We start from the raw sequence: 23,751 nt of genomic DNA, 5'->3' as shown, positions 1-23,751 counted from the left end.
GCCCTCTCTCACCCAGGAATGCCTTCTCACTGCTTGACAGGAAATGTACCACTCTTGGGTCTAGCTGGGCTCCCGACCAGTGCGGAAAACCGATGCTGGCCTTTCCCCACTAGTGCCTTTCTCCTCCTGGCTGCTGCAACATTCCTTATGGCACATTTGCAATGGTCATTGCTAGGTCAGTGCGCTGGTGACCAACACTGCCAGGCATTAGGATTGGGCTGTAAATCATCCCCTTCTATTTAATATCTTCACTGCTACTATGAGTATCCTTGAATTATGGTAGGGACACAGGGCACAATCCTAACCAGGTCTATGCAGAAGTAATTCCTATTTTGTTCAATGGGGCTTACTCTCAGGAACGTGTGGTTAGGATTGCAGCTTTAACATCTAATGTCTGAGATACTGCTGTGGATACCACTGCAGCCACTATAAATTTTATTTGATTTCTGTGGGAAATGTGCATGGTTCTTTACAGCACCAAGGAGACTTTTTAAAAAAAATCTGAGAAGTATTTGCTAAGTAGAATTCAGAAATGCTTCCACTTGAAATAAAGATTTTGATAAAATAACATTTTAACAGAATCTTATCTATGATGTGTTCAATCTCTTGAAGTTTCAGTGTTGTATGCAATTACTCATGTAACGATACAAGTCAAAGCTATTGTTGAAAAACTGCATTTCCTATGATTTGTACACAGGCACTGATTAAGTGAGTTCAAGTTAGAACATGTAGTATGCATTCATTTTCAGTAATATTTCTGCAACTCATGTTGGTAAGAGTGGAGTTTCATTTTTTCCTTACAGAGCTTTTCTTTCAGGATGAACAACAGCTGAAGTATATCTGCAGACCCAACAGAATAGAAAACACTTGTATCATCCTACTTGCTTGTTTTGAATGAACTGACAGATGCTGGCAATAATAGCACATTGATCAAGCTCTGAAACCTCACTAAGTTCTGTTGACATGCTGAATGAATGGCCCCAAGTAATGTCCAATTTCAACAGCTTAACACTTTTCAGAACAAAGGCTATAGCATATCCCAGATGGGTACTTTGGGAACCTAAAGTCAGATGTTAACAAGAGTCTCAAAATTATTGTCAGATACCTTTACAACTTGCAGCTCAATCCTAACAAAAGTCCACCCTGCAATGCAGCGATGCAAGTGCAGCCTCCACCACATCCAGTGGGAAGTGCAGCTGCTTGAGGACTCAGGGTAAGTGGATATTAGTACATTTATCCTGCGTAAAGCCTCAACATCTGCAATTGGACTACAAATCCGAGTCACCCTGTGTCAGGCTTCCAAGCCTGGGAAGGGGATAGGGTACTGCCAGTGGTTCTCAAACTTTTCTGGCCCGTGGCTCCCCAGATCCTTGTGGCCATTGGCCACAGTTCCCCATTACATCACCCTACCTCAGTTACCCAAAATGGGGATAAAGGTGTCATAATTATACACTAGAAACAAAAAAAACAACAGCTGCCAGCACTCTGAGGCTGCAATCCTAACTACACTTACCTGAGAGTAAGCCCCATTGAACAAAATAGGACTTACTTCTGAGTAGACTTGTTTAGGACTGTGCCCTGAATTTTGTTAGCAGCACACCTGGAGGGTTTTGGAAAGGGAGGAGGGGAGAGAAGTAATTAATTTGCTGGGGGAGGAAAAGACTTTGTTTTGTGTATATCTGCTAATTGCAAACCGAGGTGACAGTGAGATCCAGAGAGTGTTTGGCTGCAATCCTAACCTCACTTTCCTGGGAGTAAGTCCCATTGAACACAATAGGACTTACTTCTGAGTAGACCTAGCTAGGATTGTGCCTTTTGTCTTACAATAGCAGCAACATGGGAAGTACCCCACCCCCCAAAAAGGAGGCAGGAGGAAAATGGGGGATGGCTGAAAAGGAATGGGGATTTTTATTTTTTAATCAATTTTTGGAGACAAAGCTTGACTGATCAAGCGTGGCTTTTTTTTCTTTTTTGAAGGGGGAGGAAAAAGAGAAAGGTGAAGATCCTAGGTTAAGCTGACACTATCCCCAAGCCTATGTAGGTCTACTCAGAAGTAAGTCCCATTTGAGTCAATGAGGCTTACTCCCAGGAAAGTGTGGATAGGATTGCAGCCACACAGAGCAAGATTCCTATTCCTATTCCTAAATAGGAATACCCCCCCCAAGTAGATGGGGGCATGCTCACACACATAAACCCCAACATGCAGATGCCACCCCTATTTCCCCCAGGCAAGACAGAGGAATGCGGGCTGTGACAGTTGGACACCCGCCCCCCCCCCCAAGAGCAGTCTGGGCTCTCTCCTTCCCAAGTGGAGACTGGTGGAACTCTCTCTAGGTCAGGCTTCCCTCCCAGTTTGAAGCCTGCCAGGAGCACACCCTGTGCTGATGAGATGCAGCAGCTCCTCTGCTGCCCAGCCAGCTTTCTTTGGGTTTGGTGGGGAGGCTCCACCACCTCCCCCCACCATGTTTCACACGCCCTCCCCACCTCACACTGCCCCACCCACAGTTGAAGAAAAGCAGCAAGTAGGGAGGCAGTACGTGCAGCTGAGCTGAGCAGCTGTGGCCACCTCTCTCTCCAAGATGCCTCAGGACACCTCTGGGGGCTACGCCTCCCTAGGAAGCCCTGATGCACAGATTGAATACCTCAGGGATATGGCAGTAGCCATGGCCACTGTTCTCACCCTCTCTTGGGCCTGGTATGCCCCCCTCCCAGCCTCCCCTGCCCCTTAATGCATCTCCCGCCCCATTCCACCCTCTCCTTGCCCCCCCACCAGCCAGCTGAGCTGTTCCAGCAGCTGTTCTACTTGTTCCAGCAGGCTCAGGCCTTTGACCGGTGGTGGCAGACCTGCGCCAGCCTTACCGCCAATGCAACAATCCTTTGCCCTGCTGCAACGTGCCTTATGGCACATTTACATCAGTATGTGAGCCTGTTCTGCTGGCTTAGGGTTGGGCCATTTGTTACCTATTGCCATATCTTAGGGCACAATCCTATCTTGCGCTGGAACAGGCAAGCAAGGAGGTTTGCGCTGTATCCAGCGCGAGACAGGGCTCCGCAGTGGCTTAGCCGAAGGTAAGGGGAAACGCTTCCCCTTACCCCTGGGTAAGCCACTGCAGCCCCTATGGGTCTCCTCAGATTGAGCCACCTCCTGAGGTGGCACAAGTCCGAGGAGAGCGGAGCAGCTTGAAGCCGCTCTGCACTGCTCGGGAACGGGGGCTGGGATCTGGCATAGCAGCCAGATTCCAGCCCCTCCTCCCACTCCCCACCCCGTCCAATGCACCCGTGCCTGGGGCCACCCACCACCCACCCTCTACGTGCTCTGGAATGCCTCCCTCCCGCCTCCTCCCCACCCACCCCAGAGCCTTGCATCGGCCAACGCAAGGCTCGCCCCACAAGCTGCCACGGAGGCTGGATGCAGCCTTTGTGTTCCAGTGCACCTCTGTGCGCTGGCATGACTTGCTGTAGAGGAGTCACAAATGTGCTTTATGGCACGTTTGCGACCTCCTAGGCTGGTGCAAGGGACAAAGCCCTAGTTAGGATTGCGCTGCACATCTCTGAAGATGATTCTATAAAGCCATTTATCATTTCACAACAAGAGGATGGTTCAAATATCTTCTGTAAACAAATTAAGAGCCCATTAAATTCCTCACCAGTAATTTTTTTCCATTGGCTTGCATTAAAAACAGGGTGAGATTATCCTCCACATACATACTCCCTCTCATTCTGTGATCCAGAAACTGCTGACAGATATTTTTCAGTGAATGAGTGGGAGGATGTTGTCTAGTGTCACGGCCAGATGTCAAACTTAAAAAGTAAGGATTAAGCAGGAATGTTCTCAAGGATTTGTAGCTGCTCCCATTGTTCCCATCTGTACAAGGAAATGGCATTTCCTAACAATCATGAGCTGTGTTGCAATAACCCACGACCGGTACTTGTGGGACCCAATGTTGTTATAAATGTTTAACTGACATTTAATCTTTCTGTTTGAGTGAACTGTCACAGACTACACTTGAAATAAGAGGATATGACTGCATTCCTATACACACTTTCTTGAGTAAACATGTATAGGACTGCACTGTAAGAATGGCAAATTCTGACTACATATTCAGGATCTCATATATAGATGTGAATATATAGATCTCAAGAATATTTATCAGAGAACTGTTAATTGTTATGTAATTTCTGATATTCTTTAGCAGATATGTTGTCACTATTTAATGGAATAGTTAACCAGAATGAAATCCTCCTGTTGCAAATTATGACATGCAAAATGTGAAGTTTAAAAAAAAAAAAGAGAGAAACATCATTTGTAAAGTCATTAACTTGTGAAAAAGAGAACAGGAAGAAATCAAACCATTGTGAAGCACTTTGCTTTCCCTTTCTTATGTAGTTTCTCACAAGGCATTTTGTACTTGGGTACACATTAATGGGTTTGGCTGACTGGAGGCTGCCAGCGATACCTGTTCCAATTTCTTGTTACAACAGTGAGTATAGAGGGGATGGAGAAAGGGATGGGCATGGGGCTGCGGCTGCCATATTTTTTTCTACCTGGATTTTTGTACCTTTTTCATGAAGGCATGAAAAATGGTCAATAGCATGCAGTTCTAGTAAACTAGCTCATCTACCAGGGCATGTAAAAAGATTATATGTGAACATTGGTCATTAAAAAATCATTAAGCTGCTAAATAAGGATGGACAGCCCATTCCTGAGCTCCCGTGGCACGCGGCTTCAGCGGTACCGGAAATGGCTACCGCTGGATCCTGCACACCACAGGCAGCACCTCGGGTAATGGAAGTATTCCTGCAATGGGGCTACTCAAGTTACCACTGACAAAAAGGTAAAAGCATTTGTATAGGGCGCAGAGCCCAACACGAACAGACAGGACTGTTCTGCCTACCCCCAGGACCTCCTCCCTGCCTACCCCCTGCCCCCACTTACCGTGCTGCAGCTTGGCGGTTCGTGCAACCACTCAACCGTGGAGGCCGAGCGCTTGCCTGGCCCTAGCCCAGCACCGGCCAGCACTGGGCTAGCATGGGCGCTCGCCTGGTGGTAAGGCTCACAAACGTGCCTTACGGCAACGTTTGCAACAGTGGCTTTCTGCTGGTGCGTCGAGCCCAGGATTGGGCTCTAACTCCTGAGCAAGTAATTTCAACTGAGGAACAACATGTTTTGTACTAGGAAGAAAAACGCTGTACTAGGAAAAAAAATTATTTAGAGGGTATGTTATATTATAGGGAAGTACACTGGAGGAGGTGAATGGAAGAAACCACAACATTCTTTCCATTTTTTATGTTGCTTACCCTGAGGACTGCAAAAGTGCTCTGAAGGCAAAGAAAGGGCAGAGTTCATGTAAGCTCACAGAAACAGGAATGGAAATCTAGTGTGTCCTTGTAGGGCTCTTTTTAATTAATCAAACAAAATGTGTGTTTAATTTTTCTTGACAGAACTTTGCTTGGTTAGTAAGTTGCACCTTCCCTTCAAGATGCACTGAATACTAATTACCACCTACAAAAGACTAGACAGATTAAATGGTTGAATACAGATGAAATAGGTCCCTTAAGGAAAGACCACTAATTCAAAATGATTAGTTTACAACAGTGGTTCCCAACTGTGGGTTAGGACCCACTGGTGGGTCATGACCCAATTTTTTGTGGATCCCATAGTAGCCAAGCAGAGCCTGAAAACATGGGTGATGGCAAGATCAGATAACTAATTGCCTCAAGCTCTGAGGCTATTCAAAAATCAGATAGCTGCTAATTGCCCTGCAAATAGCTTAGCTCCTTGCAAACTGAGCTCCTGCTCAGGGAGATAAAAGTTTGAGCATTTTTTTTTTTGGGGGGGGGGGTAATTATTGTAAATTACTTGTAAATCTCTTTTTTTTTTAAAGTCTCGTAAACCTAGGTGGGTCCCAGTACGGTGTCAGTTTAAAAAGTGGGTCCTGGTGCTAAAAGGTTCAGGAACCACTGGTTTAGAATATGGTCTGTTGAGAGAGTTCTGTTACAGGCTATCTGAAAACTTTTTAGAGTTATAAAAAGAGAATTGAAATTAGACAAAACCTTTTAGTGGATCTTTCCATCAGCACATGAGTTTATGAAGCAGTTTGGGGAGGCAGAAGAAATGAGAATCCTAAGGAGAAATCAAAATTTTAAAAAATTATGTGGGTGTTCAGAAGAAGGGCTGACCTATCCATGAGGATGACTGAGGCAGTCACCACAGGCATCAGATTGGCGGGGTTGGGGGGCCACCCACCTGTTCACTTGCCTCTGTTCCTGCTTCTCCTTCTCTTACTCCATGGATTGGAAAAAGAGGAGGGGCAGAAGAGAATAGGATGCATGGAGGAGAAATGTGGTGTACTACAGAGCAATGCTTTAGCCCAGCACCCTACTCTACTCTGCACTTTCTCTTCCATTTCCAATCCAGGGAGTGGGAGGAACAAAGGCTGGAACAGCATCACATAAAGGGAGAAAGCATTTGACATGCAGTCTCAGGTACCAGGAGGTCTTGTGTCAGCCTTGGTCAGAAGAAATTGTTACTTAACTTATGGTAGCTGACGTAGGTTCAGAGAAGAGCAACAAAGATGACGAGGGGTTTGGAAACCAAGTCCTTTGAGGAAAGGTTAAAAAAGCTTGGTATGTTTCGACGGGAGAAGAAAAGCCTAAGAGGAGATATGATTCAAGCATCTGAAGGGCTACCACATGGAAGAAGGGGAGAGCTTGCTTTTAGTGGTTCCTGAGGGCAGAATTAGAACTACAGGGAAGTAGATTGAGGCTGCAGTCCTATGCACACTTTCCCTGAGAATAAGCCCCATTGAAAATGGAGCTTATTGCTAAGAAGCACAGGATTGTGCTCTTAGGCTAGATACAAAGAACTTTTCTAGACTGTAAGAGTTGTCCAACACTGGAATAGTCTGCCTCATGCAGGGGCTCTCCTTCATGTAAGGTTTTCAAGAAAAGACTCCATGATCTGGGATGCCATAGTTGCCTACATTGAGCAGGGGGTTAATTTCCAAAGTCTCTTCCAACTCGAGCACTCTACGGCTAGAAGTGGGTGAAAACAATTCTGTTTTTTTGTGGTTTTTGGTGTTTTCAAAAGTAAGAAGTGCAGAAAGCACTGTTATGTGTTTTTATTCCAAGGGTGCATTTTTAAAAATTATAATTATAAATTATAATTGCTTTCAAAGTGAACTAGGTAGGTGATATAGTGTTGGCAGATGCGGCCACATGCATGTAGAGGTGTTAGAAAATGGTTTGTGTTTTTTTGCAAAAATGAGAAGTGCAGAAAGCAGTGTTGCATGTTTTTATTTCGTTATCACCATAAAAACTCCTACCTATGGGTCTATGATTTATTGCTATAATAATAATAATAATAATAATAATAATAATAATAATAATAATAATAATAATAATAATAATAATAATAATAATAATTTTTGTTTGCATTTGTGAAATGTACAGAATTTGCTGTAATTAGTAGTGCAATAACTGTAAGCTATAGCTCTGTATAACAATAGAAGAAAATTACATGTGAATCCCAACATGTGGTTGAAATCCAAAGTGGCGCACGAGGTTGTTCTGCTCATATGTGAGGGCTTTTAAAGTTATGGCAGCTCCCACACACCCACCCACCTCTGGCCATGGCACCCTCTGAAATGGCACTTCAGAAGGGGCAGTGATTTACCACTGCAAGGAAACTCCTGCTCCTTTATGGGAAAGGGAGAGTTTGGATCTTGCCCATTCAGATTGGGTTAAGGTTAAGAGACCTCTGATAATCTTTGGATTGTACTGTATATGTGAAGGTGCATAACCCTAATCTCTAAAAGAAGCATTGGGAACATCCTGGTTTCAACGGAACATAAAGTGTTTCCCAAATGTGTGAGTAGCATAACAGAACATATAGTGATGAAGTCTAGTTTGTTTATTGTGGTTGCAAACTGGGTTATGAGAATCACAATGAAAAAAGACATTCAACTGGAAAAAACAAACAAAAAACCCTTACTATCTGGCACTGGTTTTGGCTGCGAACTCTTCAGACGCAGGGAAGGTCGGAAGCGTGTTCGGTCATTAAAGCTCCAGCTCTTCTGCACTTTTGTTGGGCTGCCCTCTGCAGTAATGTCAGTACTAGGCGATCTTCTGTCACCAACTGAAGGTTGCCTGTTCTTGATACTCTGTCCTCTTGGGCTAGCCATCCGTACCCGTTCTTTGAAGCTTAGCTTTTGACTGTGGAAGCAGAAAATGTATTTTACTTCATATTTCATTTGGTCCAATCTTCTGTACTCTTTGTACCATGCTATATAGATGCACTTATATGCCCCAATCTACAAATCAGTGTGTGCCCAGATGAGCATATCAGGGATGTGCGATGGGGGTGTGGTAGGTGAGGCAGAACCACACCACTGTAGTCCATGGAGAAGTACTACAGCTGTCCTGCCTGCTTACACCTGAGGAGGCTCTCCTTACACCAGCTTTCTCAGGTATAAGGAGGCAGGGCAGCTGCAGTGCTTCTCCATGGACTAGGATGGGGTGGTTCTGCCTCACCTGCTTCACCCGCACCTCACGTCCATGGTGCATGTGAATCTACTGCCTGAGTGGAAAGTCCCCATTCATTTCAAGAGAATGGTTGTATGGATCAATTCCTTCAATTGAAATGAACAGGGAAGTCATTCCTGATGGGGAAGCTGATGCCAACACTGGAACTTCTATACCTAGAACAGATCACAAGACTGAAGGGAAAGGCATACACACAGACCTCCATGTGTGCACTCCAGAATTCTGGAAGGACTGAAAAGGAAGAGAATATGTCGCCCACCTCCTCTTAGAGCAAGTCATGGTGCGGGTAACCCTCCACACAGATACTTTGCATTTAAGGAACCCAGATGTCCTTTTCCTTTGTCCTGGGCATGTGCAAATCTGACTGGCTGTATCATTTTATTTCTAGCTCACTGTTCAATCTGGTTTCAATAATTTTCACTGGCATGGTGATTATGTTTATTTTGTATTGTTTACTGAGAAATACCTTCTGTTTATACCCTATATTACAAAAAAAGAAAACAAAATCAAATCAACACATCAAATGAAGCCTTAGCACAAGTTTGATTTGAAAGCTTTTAGAGAGTTGTAACCAAGTTTTCAAGTTGCACAGTGTAGTCAGTGAATTTCTAATAACCTGTATAGGGATAATATTTTTCAAGTGCTATAATTTTTGCATGCTATTTGTTAGAGTTAAGCAGGCAAGATTAATGTTTGTTATCCATGCATTTTCCCAAGACATGACATTTTTCAACACACCATGAACAGTAGTAGCAAACATTACATTTCAGATTCCTTGTTACTTACAACACTTACTTGAACAAGACAAAAAAAATGAATCTAAACAAAATCCTAAAACAATTAACAGACTACCTAGTAAACATTATTAGTGAGATGGGTAGTTCACAATAATGTGACATAACACTGTGTGACTTTCTGGCAACTGATTAGCTTCAGAACCCATTAATGGATTGTGATTGGAAAGCCAATCAGTTTTTGACTGACGGATCAAAGCTGCCAGAAAGCTAGAAATTTGAGGCCTAAACCAAAAGGACAAAGATGCAGGCTTCTTATCTGTGGATGATCTTCCTATCTTATTTACTTGCAGATGAAAGTTATTTACAGCCAAATCCTATACCTGAGATAAATCAGGAATGTACATAAGCTTGGGCAATGATAGCCCTACCAACTGTCCACCCTCCAACAGATGCGCCATGGACAATGGTCAATCTGGGAAAAACGTAACCCAGATATAGCTCAAACACCTGTGCAACTGCACTGGGAGTGAGGCCAAAACAGGGAGTCAGGGTGTGATGTGGGAGGGATGAGGAGTCAGTGCATTCCATATCCTAACCCTCCTTCAGACAATGGACATGGCCTCAATGCCAGAAAAATTGTAGGCCAATGACAGACTGGGTGTAGATAGGACTAACCCCAAAAGGAAGAATGGGGAAGGAAAAGACAGCAGAAAATGGCGCCTCCTATCACCACCCCATCCACTTTCTCATGTCTGAGCATAGGATACTGACTTCATTTGGCAGCCTATCATAGCACATCAACTCCAGTACTAAAGCCCCTGACAAGGAGTCTACATCTCAAATGAGAAGATGGGACTATACCATTCTGGTATCATAAAGGGGAACTTTGGTGAGGGGAACCATAGCGAAAGCAAAACCACTTGTTGCACAAAGGGAACATTTTACACAAACAACCTCTCATCATGTATGGCAAAATATTTGGTTAACATTTGTCTCCTGAGAATTCTTTCTTACTGCAAGGGCGCTGCTTTAGGAGGACTTGATGCACAAACGCTCAACTGGAACTTCTACCACACCACTGCAATGGGGAAGCAAGGGCAGTGCATCCCAGACATGTAAGCAAAGGGGAATTCAGTACTGCAATGTATACATCTCAGGCCAGTGAACAGGTGTGTTTGATGCTGTGTCAAGTCCTTGTTACTCTCTCTGTTACTAAGACACATCCTACGCTCTTTTCTTCATCACCTGCGAGACAGGCAGCTGTCTCACAGGTGAAGTCACCATGCAGATCTCAAGGGAAACCAACAGCCTGCCTGAAGTGACTGGTGTGAGCTCAGCTGATGCTTGGTGACGTTGTTGAACTACACCTTCTAGCCAGGCCTGTGTGGCTTTGCAGACTCTATGGAAGACAGTGAACCAACTGGTGCAGTCAGACCTCACAGACACCAGTAGCGGACCTCCCCAACCACATGGCCAGGGCAAAGGTCTATGATGGCGCTCCCCCGCACAAAAAGCTGCCCCCCATTCACCTGAGGCTCACAAAGTCTCGCACAATCTCCACCCATGTTGGGAAAGCCTCCCTGAGGTTCCCTGATGCTTTAAAGTTTCCAACCCTGCTTTAAAGTTTCTGACCCCGTCAGGAGCCTCACAGAGGCTTCCATGGGGTCCTAGCAGCTCACGCCCGGGGCTTTTGCCCCATTGGACCTAATGGCAGGTCCGCGTCTGACAGACACTTGTTATTTTGGCTGTCGATTGGATCACTTTCAATGACACAACAGCCCTGCTAGTAGGGAGTGGTTGGCAACTCCACCTGTGTGTTTCTCTTCAAGGTGCTGCTCTGATATAGTTCATAGAATCTTTGACTGGATCACATTTGTTGCCTTTTGGTTAGTATATAGAGATTTCTTCTTCCCACCATAGTTGTTCTCACTGCAACTGGCCTCAGTGTGGGACTCTGCAGAGTGAAAGGCCTCAGGGTGTGCAGCATCCTTACTCTGTGACCCCTTGGGCTCCAAAGGAGGGGCAGTTCCTCAATGACCATAAGCTCCCTGTTTGGCAGGGAGGTGGGGGGGGCAGGATACTGACAGGAGTATACATTGCTGGCAGGTGCCAGAGATGAAACAAAGGGCTTAGTGTGGCTAGCTGAGTGGGCAAATGCCGTAGGTGCCCTGTGTCACAAGCCAGTCCAAGAGTTGCCCCGTTCAGTGTGCCCTCTGACAGTTCCATGGGCCACAGCATCCCAGCCAGGAGTTTGAGGTGATGCAAGTGGTTAACTGTTGGATGAGATGCTCTTTGCCTGACTTCTGCTGTAGTCAGCTGGATAGAGAGCAGCTTTTTGGAGAAGATAGAGTGGGTTCTAGAATTGCCTCCCCCTCTTCTTTGTGTCCCTGCCACGGCTGTTTCTGACCTGTCATGCAAAAGGAGAATGCCTTGCTGGTTAGGGTAAGACACTTGGCTAGGCTAGAACCTGGATCCCAGGCTGAATCTTGGTGAGCCTTCATCACCCTACTTTGCCTTGAGTGTCAGTGACGATCTCCTTGTGATTTGTCCCAGTCTCTCCCCAGGCAAAAGGGTTCCATCCAGCTGGTGGAAGTCCCCCTCAAGGAGAACCATTGCCAAGGAGAGGCTTGTGTGATTGTTTCACATGGCTCCTCTCTAGCAAGGGAGCTATCTGCCCATGTTCTGCTCTAAAGATATTCCTTAGACATTAGTGTTTCTGTGGGAATGGACCTGAATCATGGGTGCAGGGGTACCTAGCAGTTCTTTGCTTTTATCATTTTGCTGCTGATGCCACTGTGATTCTTGGGAAGGGGGGCAGCTTTGGCATCCTTGTGTTGTGTTTATGTGTGGTGTCCTTAGAGAAACTTTCCATGGTTGGATTGGATGTGTTTGCCCTGTGCCTGCCCCCACTCTTTTAGTTCATCCAGGTGGCACTTCTCTGGCTGCCAGTGTAGGGACTGGTGGGATGTGGTGATTGGCTCTTTGGGCATAACACCGATGACACACAGATGTTGTGCTGATGGTACATCAATGTCGCAGCGATGACACACAACGCCACACTGATGATGAAGTCAGGGCACCACTCCACGGATGATGTGCATATGCAGTATTGGGAGTGTTATTGAAAGAGCTGAGGCAGCACTGTTAGGGAAGGCTTGTCATAAGGCCCTTGTTGCACCAGCATTGGTGTGCCATTGGCTTGGCATTGCCAGGATGGGCTTAGGATATTACTGATGTTGCTCCATCGTCTGTGTGCTGTTGGTGTAGCGTTTGAATAGGATTGGGCCATTAAGTCATCATGTGCTGTAAAGTGCTTAATGAATCTTTGTTCACATTTTCATGTTTTCTGTAAGAATATAGTCATGAAGAAAGGTATATAAATGACCTCCAAACTGACCATTGCAGTATTTATAATGGCCATTTCATGGTCAAGATACAAACAGAGGCTCCTTGTTTGTGTCAAGGATGAAATTGTGTTGGGATTTCTGGATTAAGCTCTGTCCACTATACTGGAGAAGATTTTCCTGAATTAGGAATCATTGAGAAAGGAGTTTGACACATGGTGCTTGTCCTGCAAATAAAAAGGATCTCTAAAACTTGAACCTATTTCACTGGTTCCTGCACAGAGAACACAGCATTCCTGTAGGAGCAGATCCTTTGGGGCCATTAAAGTGCAGGTGTCAAAAATTATCTGCCTTTTGCTATATGGCTTATCAGGCTGAGGTTTTTTCTGTTCCATTTATGGCAAGGTCCTTGCAGTGCAGTGTGCCAATAAGTCACGTTTTAAATCAAACTATATTATACAGCTATCAAGATATTTTCTAATGTACTGTTCTATGCCTAGCTGCCTAACCAGTTGCGGTCTAAAAAGGAAATGCTGCTTTGTGTGTCAAGATGGAATGAAAATATGAGACACTCTGGTTATGAAGTTTCTAATCAAAGGAATTTATACATGCAGCCTAGTACATCTTATTTCAGATACAAGCATAGCTCAGGCAGGATACACAATACCATATGCAGCAAAATCAAGCACATGCTGGATAGCTTCTAACCAGGTCATGCTGAAATCTGAGGTAAAACAATGAAACTATTAACAATATTGTGTAAATGTGTGTTTTATTGTGGCAGTCCAGAGAATACCTGTTTTCAGAAATTTTGTGATCTCTTTTAACCACACAAAAGTGAGCATTTATTGAAACAAATATGAGATATGCCTTGAAATTTATTTCTTCCCTTGGTAATATTTTTCCATTTCCAAGGTGTACATTTTGTAAACCCTGTTCTCTTCTTGAATTAAAAAACTCACCAAATTCCAGTTTGTTTTGTGCTACACAGTATTCCAGTATTCTATTTTTTTTGGTAGCACCTTCTATAGATTGGATAAATTCACAAGTAGGTAATATGTGTGACAGATGTATTAATCAGTGGAGATTTACATGCAGTATTTTTGCATCACTTTCATTCCAATCACACAGTCACTGTGATTATGGGAAGCCAATAATCACTAATCCATATTCACAAATCAGTGAGTGCTCAATTTTATTGCACTCTGTTTCATGGATTAATACTGCTGAACAAAAGCTTGGATCCTTGGAATCTCAAAACTGGGGACAGCAATATGCCTACAAAACACATGTGTAAGGGTTTAATTGACAGAATTAATAGTCACTTTGTATTTTAGTATTACAACATCCAGCTATTATAGGATAGGTCAGGATTTGTGTAATACAAATATATGTGCAAATGTTTCCCCTACGTACTAAATTTGCTTTATGCATAAGTAAAAACACTGAACACTAAGAATAAAACACTAAACACTAAGAATAAAATTGTTTACCTTGTTGGACATTTCTTTGCTTCCTATTTCACTTAAAATTAACTCAAGACAGACGATCTGCCCAGAAAAGGAGTTATTTTTATTATCCTATTTTATTAATTTATAGCTGTACCTTATTATAACAGTAGTTGCAAACTAAAGTAATGAATTTGTGTGTAATACTCCTGCAAAATGGGACATCACATTTACAAATAGTTTCACTTTGTTGCTATTACTGTAGAGTACCTTATTTTTAATTAGAGAGGACTAAATTTGAACCATGGGAAGGCAAGGAAGTAGAAGAACTGTTGATACTTTGAGCCTGGTTGAACTTTAAATTTATCACATCAAAAGTAGTCATATGTCAGCCAAGTGTTGATTGAATTCTTATTGATACATGCAATGAACTCTGGATTGAGGACTAAAACACAGGAGCCACTGGACACCTTTCTACATCATTCTGTTGTTTATTGGTGCTTACGTTTTCTCTTTCCCTGCTCCTCTTCTTTTCAACTCCCAGGGACAAATATGGCCATTCCTGCTAACATGTGTCCCTTAGCTGTAATGTCTGGGTTTTGACTATTCTAACATTTCAGGCTTCCAGTTGCTTGTGCAATTTGCAACCTCATAAATTGCACTGAATATTAAGCACGTTCCTTGGGCAATGAAGGAAGTTAAGACTTCGCCTCAGGAATTGTTTAATGAAATGCTCAGTTTTTGCCAAATCATGCCCCATGCCTTTGAAAAACAATACGTCAATACTTCAGATAGCATGAGGGATATGTTCTCTGAGAGTTGCATGTTGTGAAATTGTGATATTGGAGACAAAGACTGCAATCCTATCCACACTTTCCTGGGAGTAAGCCCCACTGAACACAACATGACTTACTTCTGAGCAGACATGCATAGGATTGTGGCCATAGCTGATGTGTCCATTACCAGGAGAAAAATGCAGGAAATGGGCACAGATTGACCCAGAATACACTGCTCTAATTTGGTAGAATGGCTGTCAAGTGAGTCAGACAAAGAGCAGGGTAACAGATCAACTTTTAGAAGCTATGTTATCCAAAGTATGATTGTAGTTCCACTAGACTAGTTATGCCCTCTGTCCTCTCCCTCTGTAATTTGAGCACGTCTTTGGTGTGTTTGGATGGCTGGCTTTACTCTCCAGGCTAGATCTGTCTTGTCCTTATTATCTTCAACTCTTTCATACTGGAATCTTAGAATCATGGTTCTGTATGTCCTGCTTCTGTAAATCATGGGATCGTAGCTTCCTGTTGCGTTTATCCAGGAACACTGGCCTGTTTATAGTTTGGAGCCCTCTTTTTAGATGTTACCCACTTGTTAGTTCATCTGGGGATTGATAGCATTTCTGAGGGTGCAATCCTAACCTCTTATGTCAGTGCTTTCCAGCACTGACATAGGGGCAATGCAGCTCTGAGGTAAGGGAACAAACATTCCCTTACTTTGAGGAGGCCTCCGTGAGTGACACCCAACTGCAGGATGCAGCACATGTCCCATTGGCACAGCTATGCCAGTGCTGGAAAGCACTGACATAAGGGGTTAGGATTGCGTCCTAAGTGGTGTGGAGAGTGCTATCTCCACTATGAGTTGAGTTGAAAACCTTAGTTGGTGGACTGGGCCAGGCAGCAAATTGGTGAGGGATAACCTGTATCAGGAACTCATTCAGCACTTACCCCAGCTGCTACCTGCCTGGTGGCTGTCCCTATTATCTTCTTGCACACTAGTAGAATTATGCTAACGGAAGCTCCCAGTATATTCTTTGCGAACCACTAGAAGAAATGATGGTACTGGACAATGGAGAAGGAGGTAAACTGCCACTGTCCCATGAGTTGCACTTATCTTGTCTGACATCCACCACTGCTGCCACTTGTTCACTGGTGAAAGGAATCTTGGAAGTGGATGCATTTGAGAAGAGGAAGGAGCTGCCAGGCCAGTGATTGGGTAAATGTGATACCCAACATGCATCACTGATGGTGTATACTTGGGGGGGGATTACACTGAATGGGTATGTGTGTACATGGGCACACAGATGGGGTGGCGGATAGGTGGCAATATTGGAGGGGGGGAAATGGGAGGGAGTTAGTTCAAAAGGTGGTTCAGCATGGAGTACTCCAGATGTGAGTCCTCATTCTTACTGAGCACTTTTGTCAGGCCCTTCATATTCTTTTCCCACAATCCTGCCGATATCTCCTTTATGTTGAACAAGGTAAGAAAGGATGGCCTTCTTTGCTGGAGAAGTGAATGGCTAAGTTGGGCCACTGGCTAACAAGCAGCAAAGGAGCCAATATACTCTATCTGTCGGACCTGTCCCTCTTGTCCAGACTTTTGGTCTCCTGCTTCTATGAGGAGCACAAAAGACAGGAAAGAGCCAGCTCAATCCTTAATCCTCCATCTTTGTATCCAAGGACACCCTGCAGCTGACAGTCCTCTAGGTCTAGTAGTCATCAACCATTTCTGACTGGAGACTCACCTTTAATTTCAACCTACATTTGTGGTTCTCAAACGCCCAGGGAGTTTGAGGACCACAGTAAGTCCTTGTAGGGGAGTGGGGAAGGCAACAGGGGCAGAGGGAAGGCAGCGACGCAATCCCCAGGATCATGTTGCTAAGGTGGCTGCAGGGAATGGTATTTACTTACCAGTCCCTGCAGCAGCATCCTGGGGGTGTGGGGAGCCCTGCGCGAGCGTCTGCAGGGCTCCCCAGCCTCCAGAAAGTGAAAGCGGAGTGATTGCGTTTCTGCAAAACTGGAAGTGGAGCGCAATCACTCTGCTTTCACTTTTAGAAGGCTGGGGAGTCCTGCCAACACTCACGCAGGGCTCCCTGCACCCCCAGGATGCTGCTGCAGCGACTGGTAAGTAAATGCCAATCCCTGCAGTCACTTTAACAATGCAATCCTGGGGATCTCGTCACTGCCTCCCCCCTGCCCCCGCCCCTTAAGGGAGCAGAGGCCAGGGCCCTCAGGCTGGGGCATCACGACACCCCACTTTGAGAAGTCCTGACCTGCATAGTAAGACTTAATTTCTATTTTAAATTATTTTTTTCTCTTTCTGAGAGAGCAATTCTAAGATTGCGCTGGGCTGGCTGCAAATATGCCACAAAGCATGTTTGTGCCTTCTTGAGTGTCAGACAGGCCAGTGCAGGGACATGCACCAGTCCATGGAGGGTGCATCAGGCCTTTGTGCTGACAGAGGAAGGTAGATCTGCGCTGGCTGAGCTTGGCCGGCGCAGGGGGCTGGGGGGGAGGGCGGGTGGCGGATAGGCCCTTGGGCTGGCAGCAGGAAAGTTGGGGGGGATGGGGCCAGGACCCAGCACTTGACCCAGGACCTGACCCCATTCCTGGGCAGCCTGGGACAACTCTGGGCCGCTCAGATCTGTGCCACCTCTTTAGATGGCACAGGTTTGAGTAGACCTATTGGGGCTGCAGTAGCTCTCCCCAGGGTAAGGGGGAATCTCCCTGCCCCAGGCTGAGTTGCTTTCAGCCCCAAACTCGGGCTGGATATGAGGCAGGCCTGCCGTCCTCCCCATTCCAGCGCAAGCTAAGATAGAACTGTATTCCCTGAATACTTTGCTTTACCTCTCCTCAAGCTAAATCTTTGTGCTTTACTCTCATTTTCTTTCTCTTAAAAAATCCATCTTAATAAAAGAAAAAGGTTGGCAGAGGTTCTGGTGCAGCTCACTAAGTTGGGCATTAACTCAGATTTAGACAAAACCCATCAACTGAACAGCAATCCTCGGTACCATCTGCAAACTTCCCTCTGTCTTAGAACATAAGAACAGACCTGCTGGAGCAGGCCATAGGCCAATCTAGTCCAGCTTCCTGTATCCCACAGCGGCACACCAAATGCCCAAGGGAGCACACCAGATAACAAGAGACCTGCATCCTGGTGCCCTCCCCTGCATCTGGCATTCTGACATAGCCTATTTCTAAAATCAGGAGGTTGCACATACACAACCTGCCGTTGTTGTGTGTCTCTTATGATCCTACGCTTCAGATTTCTATATTCATTTTTTCCATCTGTATTTCATTTGTGTGAGGGGATTCAGTAAACTTAAAAAAAACACAGCTGTATACGTTTGGCATGCATCTCCTAGAACAGGGGTGCCCAAACCCCGACCCCTGGGGGGCCACTTATAGCCCTCGAGGCCTCTCAATGCAGCCCTCAGGGAGCCCCCAGTCTCCAATGAGCCTCTGGCCCTCTGGAGATTTGTTGGAGCCCACACTGGCCCGATGCAACTGCTCTCAGCGTGAGGACAACTGTTTGACCACTTGCATGAGCTGTGGGATGAGGGCTCCCTCCACTGCTTGTTGTTTCACATCTGTGATGGAGTAGTAGCAGCAAAGGAAAGGCCAGCCTTGCTTTGTGCAAGGCCTTTTATAGGCCTTGAGCTATTGCAAGACCATCATTCATTCATATAAGTTCATCTTTAATATATTCATTTATGTAAATCTATGTAAATTTATTCAAATTTTAAATGTAAATTAATTCTTTTTCCCTGGCCCCCGACACAGTGTCAGAGAGATGATGTGGCCCTCCTGCCAAAAACTTTGGACACCTGTCCTAGAAAACTGTATCTGATACAGGAACATCAGTCATAGTGCATGGTTGCGTGCTTCATGGAAATAAAGACACGGAACCTTTGTATTTACATAAGAACATCCCCACTGTATCAGAACACAGGCCCATCTAGTCCAGCTTCCTGTATCTCACAGTGGCCTACCAAATGCCTCAGGGAGCACACAAGACATGACCTGCATCCTGGTGCCCTCCCTTGCATCTGGCATTCTGATGTAGCTCATTTCTAAAATCAGGAGATTGCACATGCCCATTATGGCTTGTATCCTGTAATGGATTTTTCCTCCAGAAACTTGTCCAATCCTCTTTTAAAGGCATCTAGGCCAGATGCCATCATGACATGCTGTGGCAAGGAGTTCCACACACCAACTACACGCTGAGTAAAGAAATATTTTCTTTTGTCTGTCCTAACTCTCCCAACACTCAATTTTAGTGGATGTCCCCTGGTTCTGGTGTTGTGTGAGAGGGTGAAGAGCATCTTTCTATCCACTCTGTCCATCCCCTGAATAATTTTAGTCCATTTAGCTCACATTACTAAATGCCTGCTAAAAAGCAAAACCATTTTGTATGTTTCATATTCCATTCTTTAAGGTTAAACGGTATAGAGTAAAATCATACTGTACTTCCTAATCTAGGCACCTATTGTATAACTCGCTTGCAAAGGAATTATAAATTCAGCACAAGCCAATGAGTGTCTACTCAGAAGTAAGTCCTATTATGTTCAATGATTCTTACTCCCAGGAAAGTGTGTACAGGACTGCAGCCTAAGAATATACGCGTATGCTGGACCTGAGCAGTTAGAGCCCATTCCTATGCCTGTCTACTCAGAAGCAAGTTTCACTGTAGTCCCACTGTGGCTTACTCCCAGGAAAGTGTGGATAGGATTGCAATCTTAGATAGCTCAAGGCTAAGACTTGATTGCAAGGTAATGAATGAGGATCAGTGCTAAAACTGTGTATCTTTTGCAAGAAGTGACTTGAATTTGGCTTCAAGTTGCTAGAATTTGAGCAAGCTCACACTACTTCTCCCTTCTAAGACTGTAATCACTTTCCTGGGAATAAACACAGTGAGGTATACTTCTAGTAGATATGCATAGGATTGCACTGTAAAACATCTGTTGTTGTGTGTGTCTTATAATCCTACACTTCAGATTTCTATATTCATTTTTTCATCTGTATTTGTTTTACCTGTATACTTTCAATACACTAGAGGTCACTGTGGTACCATTGCAAAGCTGCAAAAAAATCTGGGAGGATAGCGTTAATTTAGCAGAATCATAGCCAATGCTTTCGGGATATGAGGTAGCCTGTATCAGTAGCCATAGGTCTGATTCACACACTGAAAATGCAAATGTGTGCATTTGGAGGTTGTATTTCACCATATCACAAACCACAAAAAAGAAGGTTGCAATGCCAGGTGAAAACTGCTGGAACCACATGTGTTCAGTTTCATACAAATTACTTGCAGTGTGGAGCAATTTCCACAGAACTGCTTTTTCCGACACCAGTGTAGTGACTAATGTGTGATTAGGCCTTAAGATGGAATCCATAAAGCATCATGTTCAAAGTGTATGGGTCATACAGAGGAATGGCATTGGGAACATCTTGTTTTCAATTATTACCTTCTTATGAGTTTTTACCTGATATAATCAGTTAGTCTGTGTTATCTAATCATTTGTCCCCTGAACATTTGTCCACCTATTAGAAGTACCACCAGAAGTAATTTGTGATTATGTCTTTGCCAGTTACTTCCAGATTGGAAGCCAGATGCATTGCAACACACTCTACGTAGTAATAGGCTCAGGGCAGACAGGTGGGCTTTTTCAAGCACGTGAAAAGCATGAAGCTCTGCCTGCTGAGCCGAACCTCCTACCAGTGCTTGTCGCACTGCGTTGCTTGTTTTGCTGTCAGGCGTCAGAGGTCTGGAGGGTCCCACCAGACACAACCTCAAGCACCACCAGTGATACCACTGGTTGAAAAACACTGGTCTATGTTAAGATTGAAAAGAGACAGAACACCCTATATTATTTTTGCTTCCCTGTTTTTGTTTTAGTTCTAAAGACATTTTGATTTTATATTAAACTCTTAGAAAAATAGATGTCACTAGTATTTGGCAGAGATTTGGATGGATTTTCCCCAGGAGACCCTCAAACTGGAATTACTATTTTTGGAAAGTGACAAAGAGGTCAATAGATTCCAGCTGGAGTAAACATGCAACCTTATATGCTGGGGCTGGCCTACCACAGTCCTCTCAAGATGAGCCACAGGGGTTATTCAGAACTGCAGGATTTCCATGATCCTCATGGCGCTGTCTGTGGTGTGTGATTATTTTTCCTAACATTTTAGCCAAATATGGAAACATAAATACTATTACTGCAACAATTCTTTGACTCAGAAAAAAATTATTTATTTAAATCTTATGACTCTTTCTTAGCTTAAGCATCTAAAGCAGAAGCATACAGCTAAATACCAAGGTACACTGCAAATTTGTAGTTGCCTCATTGCATGGATACCTGAAGTATTACTACACAAAATCATAAGAGACAATGGTGGTATTTTTTTGTATTTTATTTTGCTGTTTTGGTATAAAATTGCAGGCAGCAAGCAATAAGGAAAGCAGTTGTGGCAGCAGAGGCAGCGGAAGGGGAACCCAGCCCAAATCATGAAAGAACCCTTTGAAGAGTTAAAAACTGGAAAACATTAAGGGAAATAAACTCTTCATGCACCTGATGTTAGTTGGCATTCCCAAATATCATGTGAATAGACAGGATGCTGGATACCTATGTTTCCGAGAGGTGTACATCCTGAAGAGCTTCTGTTTATTACTATAAAGCTTACTAGGAGTGAGGGGAAATAGAGGATTATGTTACTAAGCATTCCATATGAGGAAAAGGGTTAGGTTTCCCATGTAAGCCAAATCAAACTACCACCAATTTTAGAATTAACAAGCCAAACAATTAACAAGTCAATTTTTAAATTCAATTGACTAAATCAGAAACAAATCAGAATTCTGAATACAATAATTTATTTGGAAAAGCCATTCAAATTGCTGACCTTTCCTAAATATTCATATAAGACAATATTCCTGCAATATGTGATGGGAGTGTTTGGAATTCAGGATTAGGATGCAAATGTAACAGGACAGATAAACCTATATTCCTAACAGAGTAAAACTAATTTCTCTGCTAAGGATTGTGATGAATTTATAATCTGTTAAAAGTTTCAGCACAAATCTTATGTGAGAGATATGTATGCTTCTAACTCTTAAGCAAAGTCTTTTTCAAAGCATGAAGTTCACTCAGAATGTGTAGAAATGGTTTACTTTTGTACAGAACATACTTTACATCATATAAAATACAAGAGTATATGATTTCTAATCTGAAGGGCATAAACCAGTAGTTCCCAAACTGGGTCAGGACCCACTGGTGGGTTGTGACCTGATTTTTGGTGGGTCGCTAATGGGTAATGGAAAGATCAGATAACTAATTGCCTCAAGCCCTGAGGCTATTTAAAAATCAGATACTGTAGCTCCTGCAGTTTTCAAGATAGCTGTTAACTGCCCGGCAAGGAGCTGAGCTCCTGCAGTTTGCAAGTATGTAAATATATAGGGAGATAAATGTTTGAGAGTCTTTTTTCTGGTTATTATTACTTACAAATAAATATTCTTTCTAGATCTTGTTTTTTAAAGGCTGGTAAACCTGGCAAACTAGAGTATCATTTAAAAAGTGGGTCCTGGTGCTAAAAAGTTTGGGAACCACTGGCATAAACTATATTGATTATGCATAATAATCTGTCCTAAAAATATTTAAACCTCTTTGAGGGTCACAGTCTTATTTTCTGAACATACAACACCAATTAAATGGAGAGAGTCTAAAACCTTGTTATAAAAAAAGAGAGTGAATTTGAGGAAATCTGTTAACACGTCAGCATAAGAGAACACATAGTCATTAGGTAATCCCTGTACACTGTTTTGCTAAGAGTATTGTTTGACTGTATTTCTGAAAAGTGGGACAAAAAGCAAATGAGTAAACAAAATAATAAGGGTAGCTTCTCAAGATATGACAATTCATGTGATAATGTCACCCATTGCTAAAATTACAGGGGTGGAGGGGATCTGGTCCCCTTTTTTTGTGACAGCCCTCCCCCATCTATTCATTTTAGAAGGACACAGAAGGAGCCAAAATTTGGTTAAAACTAAGGGGAATCTGAGAATATGGCTGGTGGATTTAATTAAGGACACCCTATCTTTCTCCCATAATCTGCACACTTGTTACACTAAACAGCAAACTACTTTGTATGTGAGGGCTCATCATATTTATGTTTCTATTATATGCAATCCATATCCAGGAATATTTAATGGTGGCATGGAAACATGCCACATGGGGGGTACTGAGAACAGGTTTTGAGAATATGAATGTAGTTTAAGCAGGGCTGGGCAAAGTGGCTGCTTCAGAGTAGCAGGCTGGGGAAGATGATTAATGGGCAGGATTACCTGGCAGCCTGTGCATGCTTGTTCACCACCCACCCAGGTGCTTCACTCTGTGCTCCAATCCTCTTCTTACTTGCTGACAGCAAGCAAGAACAGGCCTAGAGCAGCAGCAAGCCACCTCTTCTTCCACTGCTCTCACCATAAGCAGTCATGGTAGTGGATCTTGGAAAATAAGCTACAGGAGACTGCTGCGATCCTGATCTTACGGCTCCTCTCTCAGGAGAGCTCAAAACAGGAGGAGTCCACCTCTGTTTCATCCTTCTTGCCTGCCTGCCTCCTCAAGAGGCTGGATGAGCGTGCTGTGAGTGGAAGAGGGTGTCCTTGCCTGCTCCCAACATGCCCAGTCTCTTCTTCCAAAGAACTTCTATTGAAGAAGCAGTTGGGTGAACATGGAGGAGACAGCAGAGCTAAGGAAGCACATTTTGGGAGCATTCCACTGCTGCTGACACCTCCTGGCTCGCCTGGCTGCTCCTTGAAAACAGGATGGGCAAAGTGTCCTGGAAGCAGAAGAGAACATTTTTATTCTCAGTACACTCCTGTTTTCAGCTTGCTTTCAAGAACAAAATAATA

At 43.9% G+C, this 23,751-nt stretch overlaps 1 protein-coding gene across 5 annotated transcripts in view; it reads right to left on the bottom strand.

Moving 5' to 3' along the window:
• The window catches only part of KCNQ5 (potassium voltage-gated channel subfamily Q member 5), a 371,159-nt gene that overhangs the window by 13,492 nt on the left and 333,916 nt on the right, over positions 1 to 23,751 (bottom strand). For 2 of the 5 annotated variants that reach the window (XM_066609520.1, XM_066609521.1), the window contains 2 exons: positions 21,473 to 21,529; positions 7,994 to 8,214 (listed from right to left, as the gene is read on the bottom strand). The exons of 1 other annotated variant lie outside the window; for it this stretch is intronic. In XM_066609520.1, coding sequence (XP_066465617.1) covers positions 7,994 to 8,214; positions 21,473 to 21,529 — 278 coding nt within the window. The remainder of the gene's footprint in view (positions 1 to 7,993; positions 8,215 to 21,472; positions 21,530 to 23,751) is intronic. 2 more of the 5 variants (XM_066609522.1, XM_066609524.1) reach the window with 1 other exon arrangement.

This window comes from Tiliqua scincoides, chromosome 1 (assembly GCF_035046505.1).
Source record: "Tiliqua scincoides isolate rTilSci1 chromosome 1, rTilSci1.hap2, whole genome shotgun sequence".
Taxonomy (NCBI): Eukaryota; Metazoa; Chordata; class Lepidosauria; order Squamata; family Scincidae; genus Tiliqua; species Tiliqua scincoides.
Note: the sequence above shows the minus strand (reverse complement) of the source record. Positions and strands in the feature narration are given on the sequence as shown.